Source organism: Enhydra lutris, unplaced genomic scaffold (assembly GCF_002288905.1).
Source record: "Enhydra lutris kenyoni isolate GAN:26980312 unplaced genomic scaffold, ASM228890v2 scaffoldscaffold31, whole genome shotgun sequence".
In the NCBI taxonomy this organism is placed as follows: domain Eukaryota; kingdom Metazoa; phylum Chordata; class Mammalia; order Carnivora; family Mustelidae; genus Enhydra; species Enhydra lutris.
This window is the reverse complement of record NW_019154115.1, coordinates 2,854,845-2,869,449: the sequence shown is the minus strand read 5'-3', so window position 1 is coordinate 2,869,449 and position 14,605 is coordinate 2,854,845. Positions and strand designations below refer to the sequence as shown.

Here is a 14,605-nt window from a genome sequence, read left to right as displayed (position 1 = left end):
GAGTTTTGACAATTTTGTTACCTTTTCAAAAAACCAACTGTTAGGGGGCGCCTGGGTGGCTCTAAGGGTTAAAGCCTCTGCCTTCAGCCCAGGTCATGATCTCAGGGTCCTGGGATCGAGCCCCGCATCGGGCTCTCTGCTCAGTGGGGAGCCTGCTTCCTCCTCTCTCTCTCTCTCTCTCTCTCTCTCTCTGCCTGCCTCTCCGCCTACATGTGATCTCTCTCTGTGTGTCAAATAAACAAATAAAATCTTAAAAAAAAAAACAAAACCTGTTTTGTTGATGTTGTTTTTCTAGTGTCTGTCATATTTATTTCTGTTCTACTAATTTTGATTATTTCCTTCCTTCGGCTAACTTTGGGCTTAGTTTGTTCTTCCTTGTCTAGTTCTTTGATGTGTAGAGTTAGGTCGTTTGACATCTTCTTTTTTTTTTTTTTTTTTTTTAAGATTTTATTTATTTATTTGACAGACAGAGATCACAAGTAGAAAGGCAGGCAGAGAGAGAGAGAGGGAAGCAGGCTCCCTGCTGAGCAGAGAGCCCGATGCGGGACTCGATCGCAGGACCCTGAGATCATGACCTGAGCTGAAGGCAGCGGCCCAACCCACTGAGCCACCCAGGCGCCCCGACATCTTCTTTTTTAATGTAGGTGTTTACTGCTGTAAACTTCCCTCTTAGTCCTGCTTTTGCTATATTCCATGAGTTTGGTTTGTTGTCTTTTGTTGCCTTTACCCATTTGTCTATTATGTTACCTTATTTTATTGAGCTGTAAAAGCTCTTGCACATAGGCTTTTTGTCTTTTTTTTTTTAAGATTTTATGTATTTATTTGACACAGAGATCACAAGTAGGCAGAGAGGCAGGCAGAGAGAGAGGAGGAAGCAGGCTCCCCACTGAGCAGAGAGCCCGATGTGGGGCTTGATGCTAGGACCCTGGGATCATGACCTGAGCTGAAGGCAGAGGCTTTAAGCCACTGAGCGACCCAGGCGCCCCAAGGCTCTTTGTCTTTTATGTGGCAAGAATTTTTCACAGTTGCTGGTCTTTCATATTTTAATTCTTTCATCATGTAGGAGTTTAAATTTTGATGTAGCTAAATCAATTGATCTTTCCCTTCTTGGTTTCTCTCATATTTAAAAAGGTCCCCTCTCCCCAGGGCTATAAATATATATTATTATAATTTTATGATTACATTTTTATATGTAGATCTTCACTACATCTGGATTAATGGGAAGGATGTGAAGTAGGGACCCAGTGGTTCACAAAAGCAGGGCTTTCTGTGATTGGCTGAGAAGTGTTCTGTTTCCACAGATAGCACCTTCACATGTTGCCTGTTGGCCTTAATGTCGGGTAGCTGGGCTGTTTCTAATTTTTTGCTATTATAAATCTCTCCTGTATTTCTAGTCATTTCCTTAGGGTAGATTCATAGGACAGAATTACAAGATCAGGAGGAGAATGGGGACAGTGACGCAGTTACAAGCAGAGTTGTGTTTACCTCTCAACTCCTCTGTTCAGTTGCTTTGCAGCCTTCCTTGTGCTTTGGTTTTTTTGTTTGAAAAATGGGTGTCTTGGGGCACCTGGGTGGCTCAGTGGGTTAAAGCCTCTGCCTTCAGCTCAGGTCATGATCCCAGGGTCCTGGGATCGAGCCCCACATCGGGCTCTATGCTCAGCAGGGAGCCTACTTCCTCCTCTCTCTGCCTGCCTCTCTGCCTACTTGTGATCTCTGTCTGTCAAATAAATAAATAAAATCTTTAAAAAAAAAAAAAGAAAAATGGGTGTCTTTATAGTAGCCCCTCAGAACTGTGCTGAGGTTTAAATGTTTAATACATGTGAAATACTGAAACAGGGCCTGGCGTATAATAAGTTCCCAATTATGATCTGTTGTTCCTGCTGCTGTTTTTATAAGGATGGGCATTTTGAGGCAAGTGACTCTCTGGAAAGATATACCAATTTTACATTTCCATTATGGGAGTATGGGAGATCCCACTCCCCCAACCCTTGTTACTATTGAATCTTATCATTTTTCAAAGCTTGGTTAATTTGTAAAATTGAATATGCATAAGGGGCGCTCGCTCTCTCTCTCTCTCTCTCTTTTTTTCTTTTTAATATATACTTTTCTATAACCCTTTTGAACCTTAAAATTAAACTGCTGTCTTTAGGAAATGGTTTCTGTTGCCTTCTGGGTCCCTTTAATAGAACCGTATTTTTAGAACTTGAAGCCCACCTTCTTTTAAGTATTTGCTTTCCCCCAATTCGCCACTTAGCCTGCGGTGATCCTCCTGAGTTTATGCTCGTAGCTTGTTCTTTGGGTACTGACATTCATTTGGGTTGTGAGTTGAGCCCCACGTTGGCTGTAGAGATGAGTTAAAAATTAAACCCTTTGTTTAAAAAAATGTATTTGTGGTGGCACAGTTGGTTAAGTGTCCTGCTCTTGGTTTCAGCTCAGGTCGTGGCACAGTTGGTTAAGTGTCCTGCTCTTGGTTTCAGCTCAGGTCGTGATCTTGGGGTCCTGGGATCAAGCCCGGTCGGGCTCAGCAGGGATCCTGCTTGAGATTCTCTCTCCCTTTCTCTCTCTCTCTGCTCCCCTCTCCCATGCACCCTCGCTCCTTCTTTCCCTCTCTCTGTCTCTCAAAAATAAATAATTCTTTTATAAAAATGTAGCTTGAAAAAAAAAAGTTTTGTGAATTTTCTTGAAACAAGTTTCTGAAGCACTGACTTGGGGTAAGTTTCCTAACCTCCTCAGACCTCAGTTTCCCCTTCTGTCAGATGAAGGTTAGATGAGGTGTTCTCCTCAGCTGTCTGCCGCTGGCCCTCAGAGCTCTATGGGGTTAAATGGAGGGCCTCGGGAGTTCAGGGGCAGGTAGCTCTCAGGGTGGAGTGAGCGGGGCTGCCTACTGGAATTCTGCTGGGAGCAGGAGCTGGGATTTTGCTCTGTGGCTGACTTAGACTTGGCTGGGCCAGCCGGTTCACTCTTCGGCAGACAACACTTCACCAACACTGCACTTTAGTTTTTCTTCCTCCTTTTGTAGGAACACCCCATTTCTGGGCAGTGTTCTTGGTTATGGCCGGGAGGGATTGTGTGCCTAGACAGGGAAGGTAGGACTGCTGTCCTCCCCCTTCCCCCACACTTCCTCCTTTCTACTGCCTAATCAGAAAAGTGTCCCTTCCCTCTTTTTCCAAGCCACTGAGTTTGAATTGATCTTTGCTGCTAGTAAGGGGGTGGGGGGGCGCTTTCTAGTTCCTGCTAAAGTTACCTGACAGCGGAAGGTGTGCATCTGATAATTATAACTCTGTGCTTCCAAGGCCGGAGCCATTTAGCTAAGAGCAGTAATCCTGATCTTATCAGGAGGGTTTTGTAGTCCAACAGTGTTGCTTATAACAATATCTGTTTTACTTCCTGGGGCTCCAGTCGCCTCTTAGGATTCTTCTATAATCCTGCCCATTAGCCCCTTGTGCATGTCTCATTACCTCCTGGAATCGGTTAAAAGTGGTGGGAGGGTAAAGATGTTTTTCTTTCCTTCCTACTAAGATCTGGGAATTGGACTTTGAACGTTACAGCATCATCTGCCTGGCCAGCATCAGAGCAATCACAGTATGGTAGAGGTGATGCCTACAGTAGGGCCTGGGTCTAGCCAAATAGAAGGTAGTTTATGGGTTGCTTATTTAAAAAAAGTAACAGTAGTAACAACAGCAATATTCAGCCCAAATACTTGGGTTACATTTTATATTTCAAAGCAATTAAATAGGTGCTCTCTTCGGCAGCACATATACTCAAAGCAATTAAATAGTATCCATGAGTTTGAGATCAGCCCCTTTGAAGTCTAGTTCCTTTGCTAATGACTAGTTTGAGATTCAGGCCCCAGGAATTTGCCCAGATCCTTGACCTTGGAGTTCAGAATCTATTAGATTATAGAGTAGAGAGAACGGAAACACTTTACTGTTCTGTGTTTTCAGAGAATACTCCAGAATCTTTATAAGGGTTGTCAGTATGTGTGATGGTGTTCTAAGAACAGGATGGTTTCTTAGAGGTTTAAAAATATGGGGAGCCCAAGTGAGGAGTTGGGAGCTTAGCCTCTGTACTTTCAGTTTGAAGGAAAGGGTTAACTCTTGCCTTGGGGAGGAGTGAGGAATGGGAACTAAAATTGCTTTGGACATCTGAGCTGTGCTTTAATAAGATATTCCAGGTGGTCAAGGAGTAATCCTAAAATAGCCTAGATACTTAATTGCTTTTAAAGTCAGGCGCTCCTGTCTCTGGGGAGGTACGGCTCTAAGGAATGTAGTGCTGGCTCCTAAGATCTTGGAGGCGTGGTCTGGTAGTGCCTTTTTTTTTTTTTTCCTTCCTTTCCCCAAATCCCAGTAAAAAGAAAGGCCCAACATAGCCTTCTCGGGTCAGGAAACACTGGTTGGATTTCTCCCTTTCTCCTCCCTCGAAGCTTGGCTCTTGCCGCTGCCCGCTGCCATGACCTGGCTTCTTCCAGGGTTGTGGGATATTCTCTCTCCCTCCCTCTCTCAGACCAGAGACAGTGGTCTATTTTCATTAGTGCTCAAAGGCTTCCTGCTTGGTTCCCTGCCCAGCGTCTCTTCCTTTCCATCAGAACATACCTTTCTCATTATGAGATTCACGTTCATCCTCTTTCTCTTTTCGGCCTCTTAGTACAGATCCTGTCCTTTCTCCCTGGTCCTGCCGCCCCCCCCACCCCACCCTGGATTCTGCATGGCTTCGGCACAGCCAGCCAGTGCCGGTGCTGGCTTTCCCTCTCTGGTTTTCTGTGCAGTTTACAAAAGTAGTATGTGGACATTGCAAGCCATTATTGAGGGCCATTCAAAGTATCTGTTGTTAAATGAAGAGTCATACTGCTCCCTTACTGGAAAGACTACATATTGTGAAGGTGTTAGTTCACGAAATTATTCTGTCATTTCATTGCAATCCAGATTTTCTTCATTGGAGGCAAGGGAGAGGCAGGAGAGCAAGTGATGGGGCTTGACAGATGAGTCAAAGTTAATCTAGAAAAAATAAGCAATTGGTTTTTTAATCATCTTTCTTTCCATTAAGATCCACAAGGTCAGAGGTTCGTAACTGGCTTGTTCTTTTTTCCCTCAGAACCCTTCACAGTATCTAGTATATCCTAGGCGATCAAATAAATGTATGTGAATGAATATAAAGAAAAGTTGAAAAGTGAAAATCCCATTTTCAATGGGATTTAATCCCATTTAATCTTAATGCAAATAGTATCTACATACGTTTGTATATTTAGATTCTATTCTCTCCAACTAAGGTAGGTCATTAAAATCATCTAAAATACTGGTTTAATTATTTATTTTTCTGTTCAGAAAACATCCACTGCCTCCCTCTGTTCACAGTTCAGAGTTTAAATTTTCTCGTGGTATTCAAGGCATCTCACAGCCTGTTTCCACCTCAGCCACTCAGACTCGCATCCTCCCTGTCAAAACACGCCCTGTTTATCCCCCCATTCCATGCTCATTTACACTGTAAATCTCCCCTCAGCCCATTCTTCCAGGTTTTATCTCCACCTCTGAGCCACCCTCCTTTCTTCCACCTCCTGGGCACTTTGTTTCGGCACTTTGGCTTGCTCTATTAAATGCTGTGTGTGTCTGGCTTGTTTTTCCAACTATGCGGTAAAACTCCCAGGGGGGAGAATCACTTTTTTGGGGATGGGGGTATTCTCAGCAGCTTGCACAAGGCTCTACCTGGTGTGGGTTCTCAGGAAATCAGCATTGAATGAATTTGTCACAGGGTCTTTGCTTCTCAGGACAGAAAGGGCCCCTAGAGGCCCTCTCCTCCAGCCCGGTCTCATGTTGGACTCCGCAGCGTGATATCCCAGACGGATGGCCTTCCAGGGACAGGAACCTGCCCCCCCACCTCCTGAGAAGGCCCCCTCCATCCCTGAACCGTTTGGATTGTTAGAGAAGTCCTTCTTCTGTCCACTTGAAATTGTCCTCCTGGCAAATTCTGCCCCATGGCTCTAGTTCTGTCTTCCGGGGCTTTACAGAGAAAAGGAAAAGGAAAAACAAAACAAAACAACAACAACAAAAAAAACACCCTTCTTCTACAAGGTAGCTTTTTAGATTTTTAAAGGAGTGAATACATTTCCCCTCTGTCTTCTTGATCTTCCAGGGTTGAGGTATTGAGGAAGCACTATGTTAATTTTGAGAAGCTGTCAGGTTAGACTGATTTATTGTTTTCAAAGGCCTTTTATGAGTGAGTCGTAGTGCTAGGTGCCATATTCCACTAGTCCTCCCAGAGCAAAACCTACTTATCTCTCTTTCTCTTTGGGGGAAGCTCTGGGGGAAGCTGGGGGCCCATCCTGCCCCAGATGTTCTGTTTTGGAAGTAGTGGTGAAAGGTTAACAATTTTTATTCCAGCATCCCCCAGCACCCTAGATAAGTCTCCGCTGATGATGTGTGAAGGCTGGTTTCCTGCTTGGCTGGCCTTCCCAGATGTCACCAATGAGATGAATCTGGGAATAAAAGAATCTTCCTTTGAGAGGAACGCGAGGGCCATGACTTGGCATTGCAGGCGTTCTGTAGCCAGGAGGATTTTCTTCTCCTCCCTCTCTCCTTTCCTGATGTCCCTGTGAGAACACCTTGTGCTGTTCTCTCTGCCCACCAGGTAGAATGGTGTAACAGAGAGAGCCAGACCTGGGTTCATTATATGCTGTGCTGCCACCTGGAAGCTCTGTGACCCCTGGCCAGTTAAGCAGTTTGCTCTTTGAGCCTCTGTTCTCCCACCTCTAAATCATAGTTCAGTGAGAAAAGGCCTGCTAAGCCCCTGGCCCAGGCCTTGCTGCACAGGAGATACACAGACATCAGCTTGCTGCTCCCCTCTCTCCTTCCCCCAGCCTTCTTTTGCTGCCATTTTTGAGGGATTTAAAGGCACGACACTGTGGCTTCCCTGGGGGAAAGAAGCTGAATGTGGACATAGTAGCCAAAGCTAGTCTTGGGTAGGTATTTGGGAGCAAACTGTCAGTTTCCTGTGAGCTCCTGGTGAGATCAAAGCAGTTAAGAGAGTTCTCAAGTAGGAGAGCCCGGGAAGGTTGTAAATGGCAGTCAGTGAGCACTGGCTGCCGCTGGCCTCCCTGTCACAGAGCCTGTTCCCCTGGGCTGTAAACTGAAATGCTTTTCTTGGGGACCCCTCGACAGTGTTGAGCTGGCTCCCTTTGGACGTGTGTTCCCCACACACACGTCTACCGCTCCCCAGTTGCCTCCCCACCATGGTCTGCATCGGGCACACTTGGCATCCAAGAAATAAATCATCCCTGGGCTTCCAGCAGTCACACCCACAGCCTGGGGATAGGCTAAGAAACCAGCGCACAAACTCCAGGTGCCTAAGGGGGCTGTGTTCTGCAGTAGTTGGTCGGAGTGAAGAAGAACCGAGAAGATAGCCATGGAAGCCTGTAGTCCTCCCTGTAAAAGGAGGGAGAACTGAGGCATTGTAGGGTTGGAGGTCACTGCCTTTCAGTATATGTGTCTGCACTTTCTATGTGCTGGGGGCTGGGGATACCCCGATGGGCACAGACGGGCACAGACGGGACAGAGGCGGGGGCACAAGTCGCCAGCACACCAGGTGACAGCCCAGAGGAGAAAGGCGTGGATTCTGCCCGGTGGGCAGAGGCGGGAGGCTTCCTAGGGGGGAAGCAGCATTCCAGCAGGACTGTAAAGGGTGGGCAGGTCCAGGAATTACTCTCACTTCAGCTAGAAAATCCTGTGAAGCAGGGTTTAACTGCCCCAAGACAAAGAGAATAATGCACAGAGAGTGGACATTTCCCCACCAACCCCAGCTGAGTATTTTAGATGAAGTAATGGCCCATCCTTTCCTTGGACAAAAGAGAACACCTCCACTCCTGGGAAACTCTTGCCCTGTGTTTTCTTTAAATCATCACTAAAATTCCTGTCTGTGGAATGGGTCGAACCGTAGGATTGCCCAAAGAGTTGGATGCCCTCTTTCCATCCTGTTCTGGCAAATCTCCCCGTCCTCTGCGGTCACTGAGCCAAGGGTGCTTTATGCTAAAATCCTGTCACTAAGCAGATTTTTAAGTGTTTCCTATTTAGCAGGCCATAGCTAGTGCCAAGTCCGACCCTCCCGCTGCTCAGGTTCTGATTCCATTTGAGCAGAGCTGGAGAAGGCCAAGGGGTCCTGCTGGTCCCCAGGCCCCCTCCCCACCCCCCAGGGCATTCTTCTCTGTTCCAGAGCTGGGCCCTCACACATGGGTGTTTATTTTCACACGTAGTCACATGGTGGTTGCACTGGTGTGCTTGTTTTGACGCTCGTCTCCTGCTGTGGGAAGCCCTGTCTGGGTTCTGGGTTGTGGATTCCGCCCTCCCCACCCGGCTGAGTGTTAAAGCATTTCTGAGAAAGCTCTGAGTGCCTGGAAGTTACTTGTAATTAGCAAAAAACTGTGTTTTCATCTCTCTTGGTGACCTATAGAGAAAGAAACCGCCTGTGAACAGAATCTGCTTCAGATCCCCAGCTAAAGAGAGCTGGGAATTGAGCTGCCGCAGTAAACAGCTGACATAACAGAAGCGGTAGTGATCCCCCATTAAATGTCTTTCAGCCGATAGGGGCTCCCGGGATAATTGACTTTCCAGCAGGAATTACTGGCTCAAACAAAATCAGTGGCATTAGGGTAACCTCCTGCATCCTTTGAAAGGGGGACTGTAACTCTGTCTGGTTTTGCTGACCTGACAGGCATAATTCATCTTGATTATTCATTGTGCTAGTTGCCACCAGATGACACCAGATTTCTGTTCACTGTAATTACAGTGTGGGGGTGAATCTTAGCCTTTTTCTTTATTCTTTTGTTTTGTTTTGTTTAATAGTGTTTCTCCTGCTTGGTTATTGGCCTCCCTGAGCTGAAGAGCTGTAGGGAGATCTCTGGCGGCGTCTGCCCGGGGAGATGATGAGTGCACTTAGATAGCATTTACTGAGCACTTCCTCACACACATCTTTTACGAGATAAGTAGGGAAACAGTTTGGTCTAGCCTGTTTCATTTCAGCTGACAGAGTGTCAGTTCTTCTTGGTTACGCTTACCTCCCTGTGTAATTGCTATCAGAAAGTAGGTCTGCATCTCAGAGCCCTCTTTGAGTAGGGGAAGCAAAGTATGGTTCCAAAATATGACTGAATAATAACCTCCTGCTTTCAGGCAAGCTTTGATTAGAGGGGGAGCTAGGAAGAAGGGAATTAGATGAGGCTTTTGTTTTATTGACAAGATTTTACAACACAATCCCTGTGCAGTCCAAAGAATGTCCTCCCAAGAAACCTCTGCTCCCCATCCCCAGAGGCCCCTCCCCAACTATTTGCACATGCGCCTGTGGTCCTGGGGGGAGAAATGAGAGAGTGACGGGCTCCATGCGTCCAGTCCCGTCTTTGGGGTCCTCCGCTGACCAGCATGGCAGAAATGAACAGCAGACTTATACTGTCAGTTCATGTTCCCCACTAGCAGAGAGCCTTTTTGACTCTTCTGTACAGTAGATGTGTGTATTTTTATTTTATTTTTTTATTTTTTTTAAGATTTTATTTATTTATTTGACCGAGATCACAAGTAGGCAGAGAGGCAGGCAGAGAGGCAGGCAGAGAGAGAGGAGGAAGCAGGCTTCCTGCTGAGCAGAGAGCCCGATGCAGGGCTCGATCCCAGGACCCTGGGACCATGACCTGAGCCGAAGGCAGAGGCTTTAACCTACTGAGCCACCGGGGCGCCCCGATGTGTGTATTTTTAGAAGAGGTGCTTAATTGATACAAATAGCCAGTTACTGCCTTTTAGCAATGTTATATAGTTCATCAAGCATTTACTGGGGCCTGTTAAGTGCCAGGCGGTGTGCTCTATGCTGGGGTACAAGCATGGATGAGACACTTTTGTTCTTGAGCTTACAATGTGGTGAGGATGATGGATAATTCCAAAATATGTTAAGTTCTAAACTCAAAATATACAGAGATTGCTTCCAGAGTGCTTAGTACGCCAGGAGTGAGGGGAAGGTTTCCCCCAGAAGATGTTACCTAATCCGAGGAGTAAGAGTTACCCAACTGAATAAAGGCAGGAGGCAGGTCCCAAGAACATAAACAAAGGCATATTTGCCATTTGCTCCTATTTGGCTGAGTGGTGTTGGTTTAACCTAATCAATTAAATTAGCATTAGGTTTTCATTATTTCTCTAATGGAAATGCATTTCACCTCAGAGGCACAGTCTCTGTACCGTGGGAAGAATATCAGCCTCTGAGGACCATCCTCTCTCTAGACTTACGGCTTCTAGTGGGGAGGCTTGGCCAAGAGACCAGAACTTCAGGACCTGTGTCCTGCTCCCGGGACACTTTGCCCGCCATTTATCGTGTCATCACGGAAGCTGGGCTAGGTGTCATTATAACATACCGTTTAGCATCTAAGCACACCATAAAAGTCATACAAATGCATATACTGTATAGAACCTAAGAAGTACAGCTCAGAGTGATGGTTTCTGGAAGATCGGCTAGGGATGAGTAGGTTCTCCGAAAGTTGGGCCTCCGTGGCCTTGTCTTCCAGGATTATCAAGGATAAATAACACCCACCCTCCTCCAACAAATGGATGTGATTCTTCGACCTGACTCCCTCTTATTTTGGAATGTAACTGAAAGCAAAAGAAGAAGCTGTCCCATAGGAGTGGCAGAGGCAGTCAGCCAAGCAGTCTTTTATGGTCTAAGCCCAGGATAGCACAGTTGCTGAAGGTCTTCGTCTTTGCCCTGAATGATTGCCCCTCTCTCTGCCACTCTGTCCTGTTCCCTTCTGAACTCTGTGCTTTGTTCCCCTTCAGAATGGTGGTTTGGCCTGGAGTGATGATGCTGATGGAGGCCGGGGAAGAGAGATCTCTCGAGATTTTGCCAAGGTCTGTAATGTTTCCTTTGTGATAACAAAAGGGGCAGTTCTGCAGTGGGTTGTTGTATCTGATCCCCAAGGAGTAAGGACAGGAGTGGCCTGTGAGTCACATCTGTTGCCATACAGAGAGAAGGTTGTGTATCTCTGGTGTGAGACTTCCTGCATTAGTTGGAATTTTTCACTGTGTTTTTTTTCTGGGGGGACCGTGATTGCAGCTGTATGAACTGGACGGTGATCCGGAAAGGAAAGAGTTCCTGGATGACCTCTTCGTCTTTATGCAGAAGAGGGGTGAGTGTGCAGTCTACTCAGTTTTTCAACTCAGTGAATATTAATTGAGTGCCTACTGTGCGCAAGTCACTGTTAGCCATCCTCCGTGCAGAGTGCCAGCGTCTTACTTAGCCCAGGAGAACAAGAAGCATTTCCTGATTATTGATTCTGGCCTTAGCAGAGGAATTGGCAGACAATGAGATCGAAATGGGCAGAGAGGGCCCTGGCAGAAAATGAATGGAATTATCCATCCAAATTTTGTTCTCCCTTATTTGTGATGCTCTCTTCTGATTAACTGGTCTCTAGGAGGTATTTCAAATTCAGAGGTACTTTTTCTTTAGCCTTCTAGCAACCTTAGACATCACTTTAAACTAGTATGGGGGGTTTCGTGTTGGTGTACCTAGTCTCACAGAGACTGAGAAAGGTCAAGAAAAGGCTGGACGTCCCTCAGGATTTGGTGAGAGGGTTTGAGATGATCCATGAAAAGGGAAGGCTAACTCTTTTTTCCTTACCCGTCGGCTCTTTGGTTTTTGCCCCCCCTGTCTCGGTTGGGGCGTTCCTGCATTTTGTAGGGTACGTGGGCATCTGCTTTATAATGCACCTTCCCACTTCTCCGCCCGTCTCTCTTTCTCACTTCCACACCCCCCCGTTCCCCAACCATCTCCACGTTGGACTCTAGCGTGACTGAGTCTTGAGCCCCAGTGACTCAACTTCCTGGCTTTATATCCTGTCATAGCCGTGGGTTCACCAGCCAGGTCAGCCCTCAGGAAGCATGGCCAGAAACCCAGCCTCTCTAGGAGAAGGTCCACAGCAACCTGCATAGCTCCACCCTCATCACCCTTAGGACACAAGAGAGAGCTGTTCCCACCAGCCTCTTGCCTGGGACCCTGCTTTCCTTGGCTTCTGTGTCAGCTCCTTTATTGGGATCTGGGACTGAAATCCTCCTCTTCCTCTTAGGCTGAGCTCTAAAGGCAGCCCCCAGCAGGTATTATTCTGTGTGAACTCCTTTCTCTCCCACCCCTTCCTCTTCCTTTACCTTCTAAAGCCTCACTGCTGTCCTAGTAGCATGCCAGGAGCTGGTTTGCTTACAAGGACGACTGAAAGTTTTGCATCTCCGTGTCCTCCCATCACCAGGCTTCTCAGAGCAGTCTAAGCAGCCTAATTAGTTTACTCCCCCAACTGCTATCTGGAGCTGCGTGTGTCAGTAAAAAACAAGAATATAATCCTGAAAGATAATGTGACCAGCAGCCGTGAAACTCCCTGGTTGCCCTGAGAGCAAAAAATCCACTTAATACTTTGGTCTCCCTTCCAATTACCTTTTAATTATTTACAAGCTCCACAAGCCCAGCTGGTGCAAACCCAGGAGCTGATCTCGTCTCAGAGGGGCTGCCATAGCAATATAGATTTTAATCAGCAGTGTGGCTCCACTGCTTCATTCTCTACTTTATTGTTATCTCCCTTCCCAGAAGGATTTTTTTTTGAAAGGAAAATGGAAGTTAGATTTCCATTAGCCAAGAGTGAATCTCGGAAATGATTTGTTTACTACTCTGTGTCCCCACTAGACTAGGCGCTCCTTGAGGACAGCCACTCGGTTAGTTCTTTGCACCCGCAGTGCTAGCACAGCACCAGACTGGGAGGTGCTCAAGAGGTGTTGGCCGTCTGAACAGTCCTATAGGCTTTCCTTACTCAGCAGGCCCTGAGCTGGCTCTCTTTAGATAGCCACCCTGTAACTGGAAATCAGCACCAAAAAGCAGCGTGTGTGGACAAGCCGGCCACTCCGCGGCGGCCGGGCACTGCCAGACTGCTGTCGAGTGTGTTTCTGAGTGACCCCAAAGCGGGAATAAGGGACTCCCTTTGATCGCCGCGACAGATCTTGTTCTGTCCTCAGCATGTAAGCTAGGTATTTCACTGTTTGCTGGCATCACCCGTAGGAACAGAGGAGTCCGTTTTACTATTTGTTAGTTATCCGAATACAAGGTTTCTCAGCCTCAGCATATTTACTTTGGGGACTGGACAGTCCTTTGTTGTAGGGACACGTCCCAATCGTGATAACCCAGAATATCTCTAGATAGAGTAAACGTCCCCTGGAGGACAAAGTCACACCCATCCCCCACCCCCCATTAAGAACCACTACTATGGAAGGATGGGAAAGAGGATGAAGGTCTAAAATTTACTTTGGAGAGAAATTCTTTCTGTAAATCATCTTCCCTCCACCCTGGTAGCAGGACCTGAGGGCAGCGGGGGCCTGTGCTGAGCAGTATCACCAGCACCCCTCCCATGGCTGAGTGCCAGAAGAGTGGGTGCTGGGACCCTGTCCTGGGCTGCAGCACAGGGGAGGCCTCTGAGAAGAGCTGCACTTCTAGTAGGAGGTACCAGGAGTGGGGGACCCACCCAGGTGGCAGCAGAAGCATGGTTGCCCGTGGCCCGGGCCCAGCTGGCAGAACCCTTGTCTGTGGCCTGGCTGAGTCAGCTGGCACACCACCGTGGAGAGCCATGTTTGGCCAAGAAGTTAGCACTAGTCTGTGCCCATAGAATACGGCGAGTATTGCCAATGCTGGGCCTTCTGGAAGCTTGCTGTGGCAAACAGTGTGTGTGCGCGCACGCACACGTGCAGTAGAGAGGGGAGAGGGAGGCACCGAGGAGGGCTGGAGGGGATCTCCTCCCTGGAAACCCGCATCTAATGGTCTAGCCTAGAGGGGGCGCTCGAGAGGGCTGTGAGCAGATCAAAGTTGTATTCCTGGGAAGCTTGCTGTCTTTGCTCTTCACACAGTGGTGAGCTCGAGGGCCCCTGGACACGGGTGATTGATTCTTCATCCCCGAATTGGAGTGTCTGCGGCACTCAGGAGCCAGATGTCATTAGTTGGGTCCGAGGAAAAGCCTCAGAGATGCCGGTAGCAGGCCAGCGACGACTCCTCCACAGCCAACGGGAAGGAGAAACGTAGATTTCACAGGAGCCACTGAAAACAGCCTGAGTTTCAGAGGCCTGGTGACTCCTGCCTGGGCCGGGAGTGGGGTCGGGCAGCTTTGACACTGCAGGCTGCACCGCAGAGAGGCAGTGGTCGGAGGCAGTGGTCGGCAGGCTGCCCCAGCAGCCGCAGCTGCAGGTGGTGAAACGGCTGTCCAGTGGGAGAGGGCCAGGCTGTAACTGCTGCTTTGTGCAGGGTCTCCTTTGCTTGTTAACATGTTTGAGTGAATTGACTGCAACAGATGGGCCTTTCGGCTCCAGGCACCTTGGTTTCTGGGCCAGACCAGGGTGACTCCCACCCTGATGACCCCCTCCCCCCCACCAGCAGAGCAAGCTGCCCTAGAAGGAGCCTGAGAAGAGGCCCAGGCACAGCCCCTTGGGGAGGCAGATAGCCAGGGAAAGTGCTGTGGACTGGGTACAAAGCTGGGCTCACATCCCCCCCACCCAAATCTCCATGATCTGGAGCAAATCCTGCTTCTGGGGACCACAGTTTCCTTATATGTAAAATGAGAGGGTTCAAT

At 47.8% G+C, this 14,605-nt stretch overlaps 1 protein-coding gene across 2 annotated transcripts in view; it reads left to right on the top strand.

The window, feature by feature from the left end:
* The window catches only part of LOC111153199 (AT-rich interaction domain 3B), a 53,141-nt gene that overhangs the window by 22,096 nt on the left and 16,440 nt on the right, over positions 1–14,605 (top strand). For both annotated transcript variants that reach the window (XM_022512070.1, XM_022512071.1), the window contains exons 3-4: positions 10,791–10,862; positions 11,068–11,140. In XM_022512070.1, the coding sequence (XP_022367778.1) occupies positions 10,791–10,862; positions 11,068–11,140 (145 nt within the window). The remainder of the gene's footprint in view (positions 1–10,790; positions 10,863–11,067; positions 11,141–14,605) is intronic.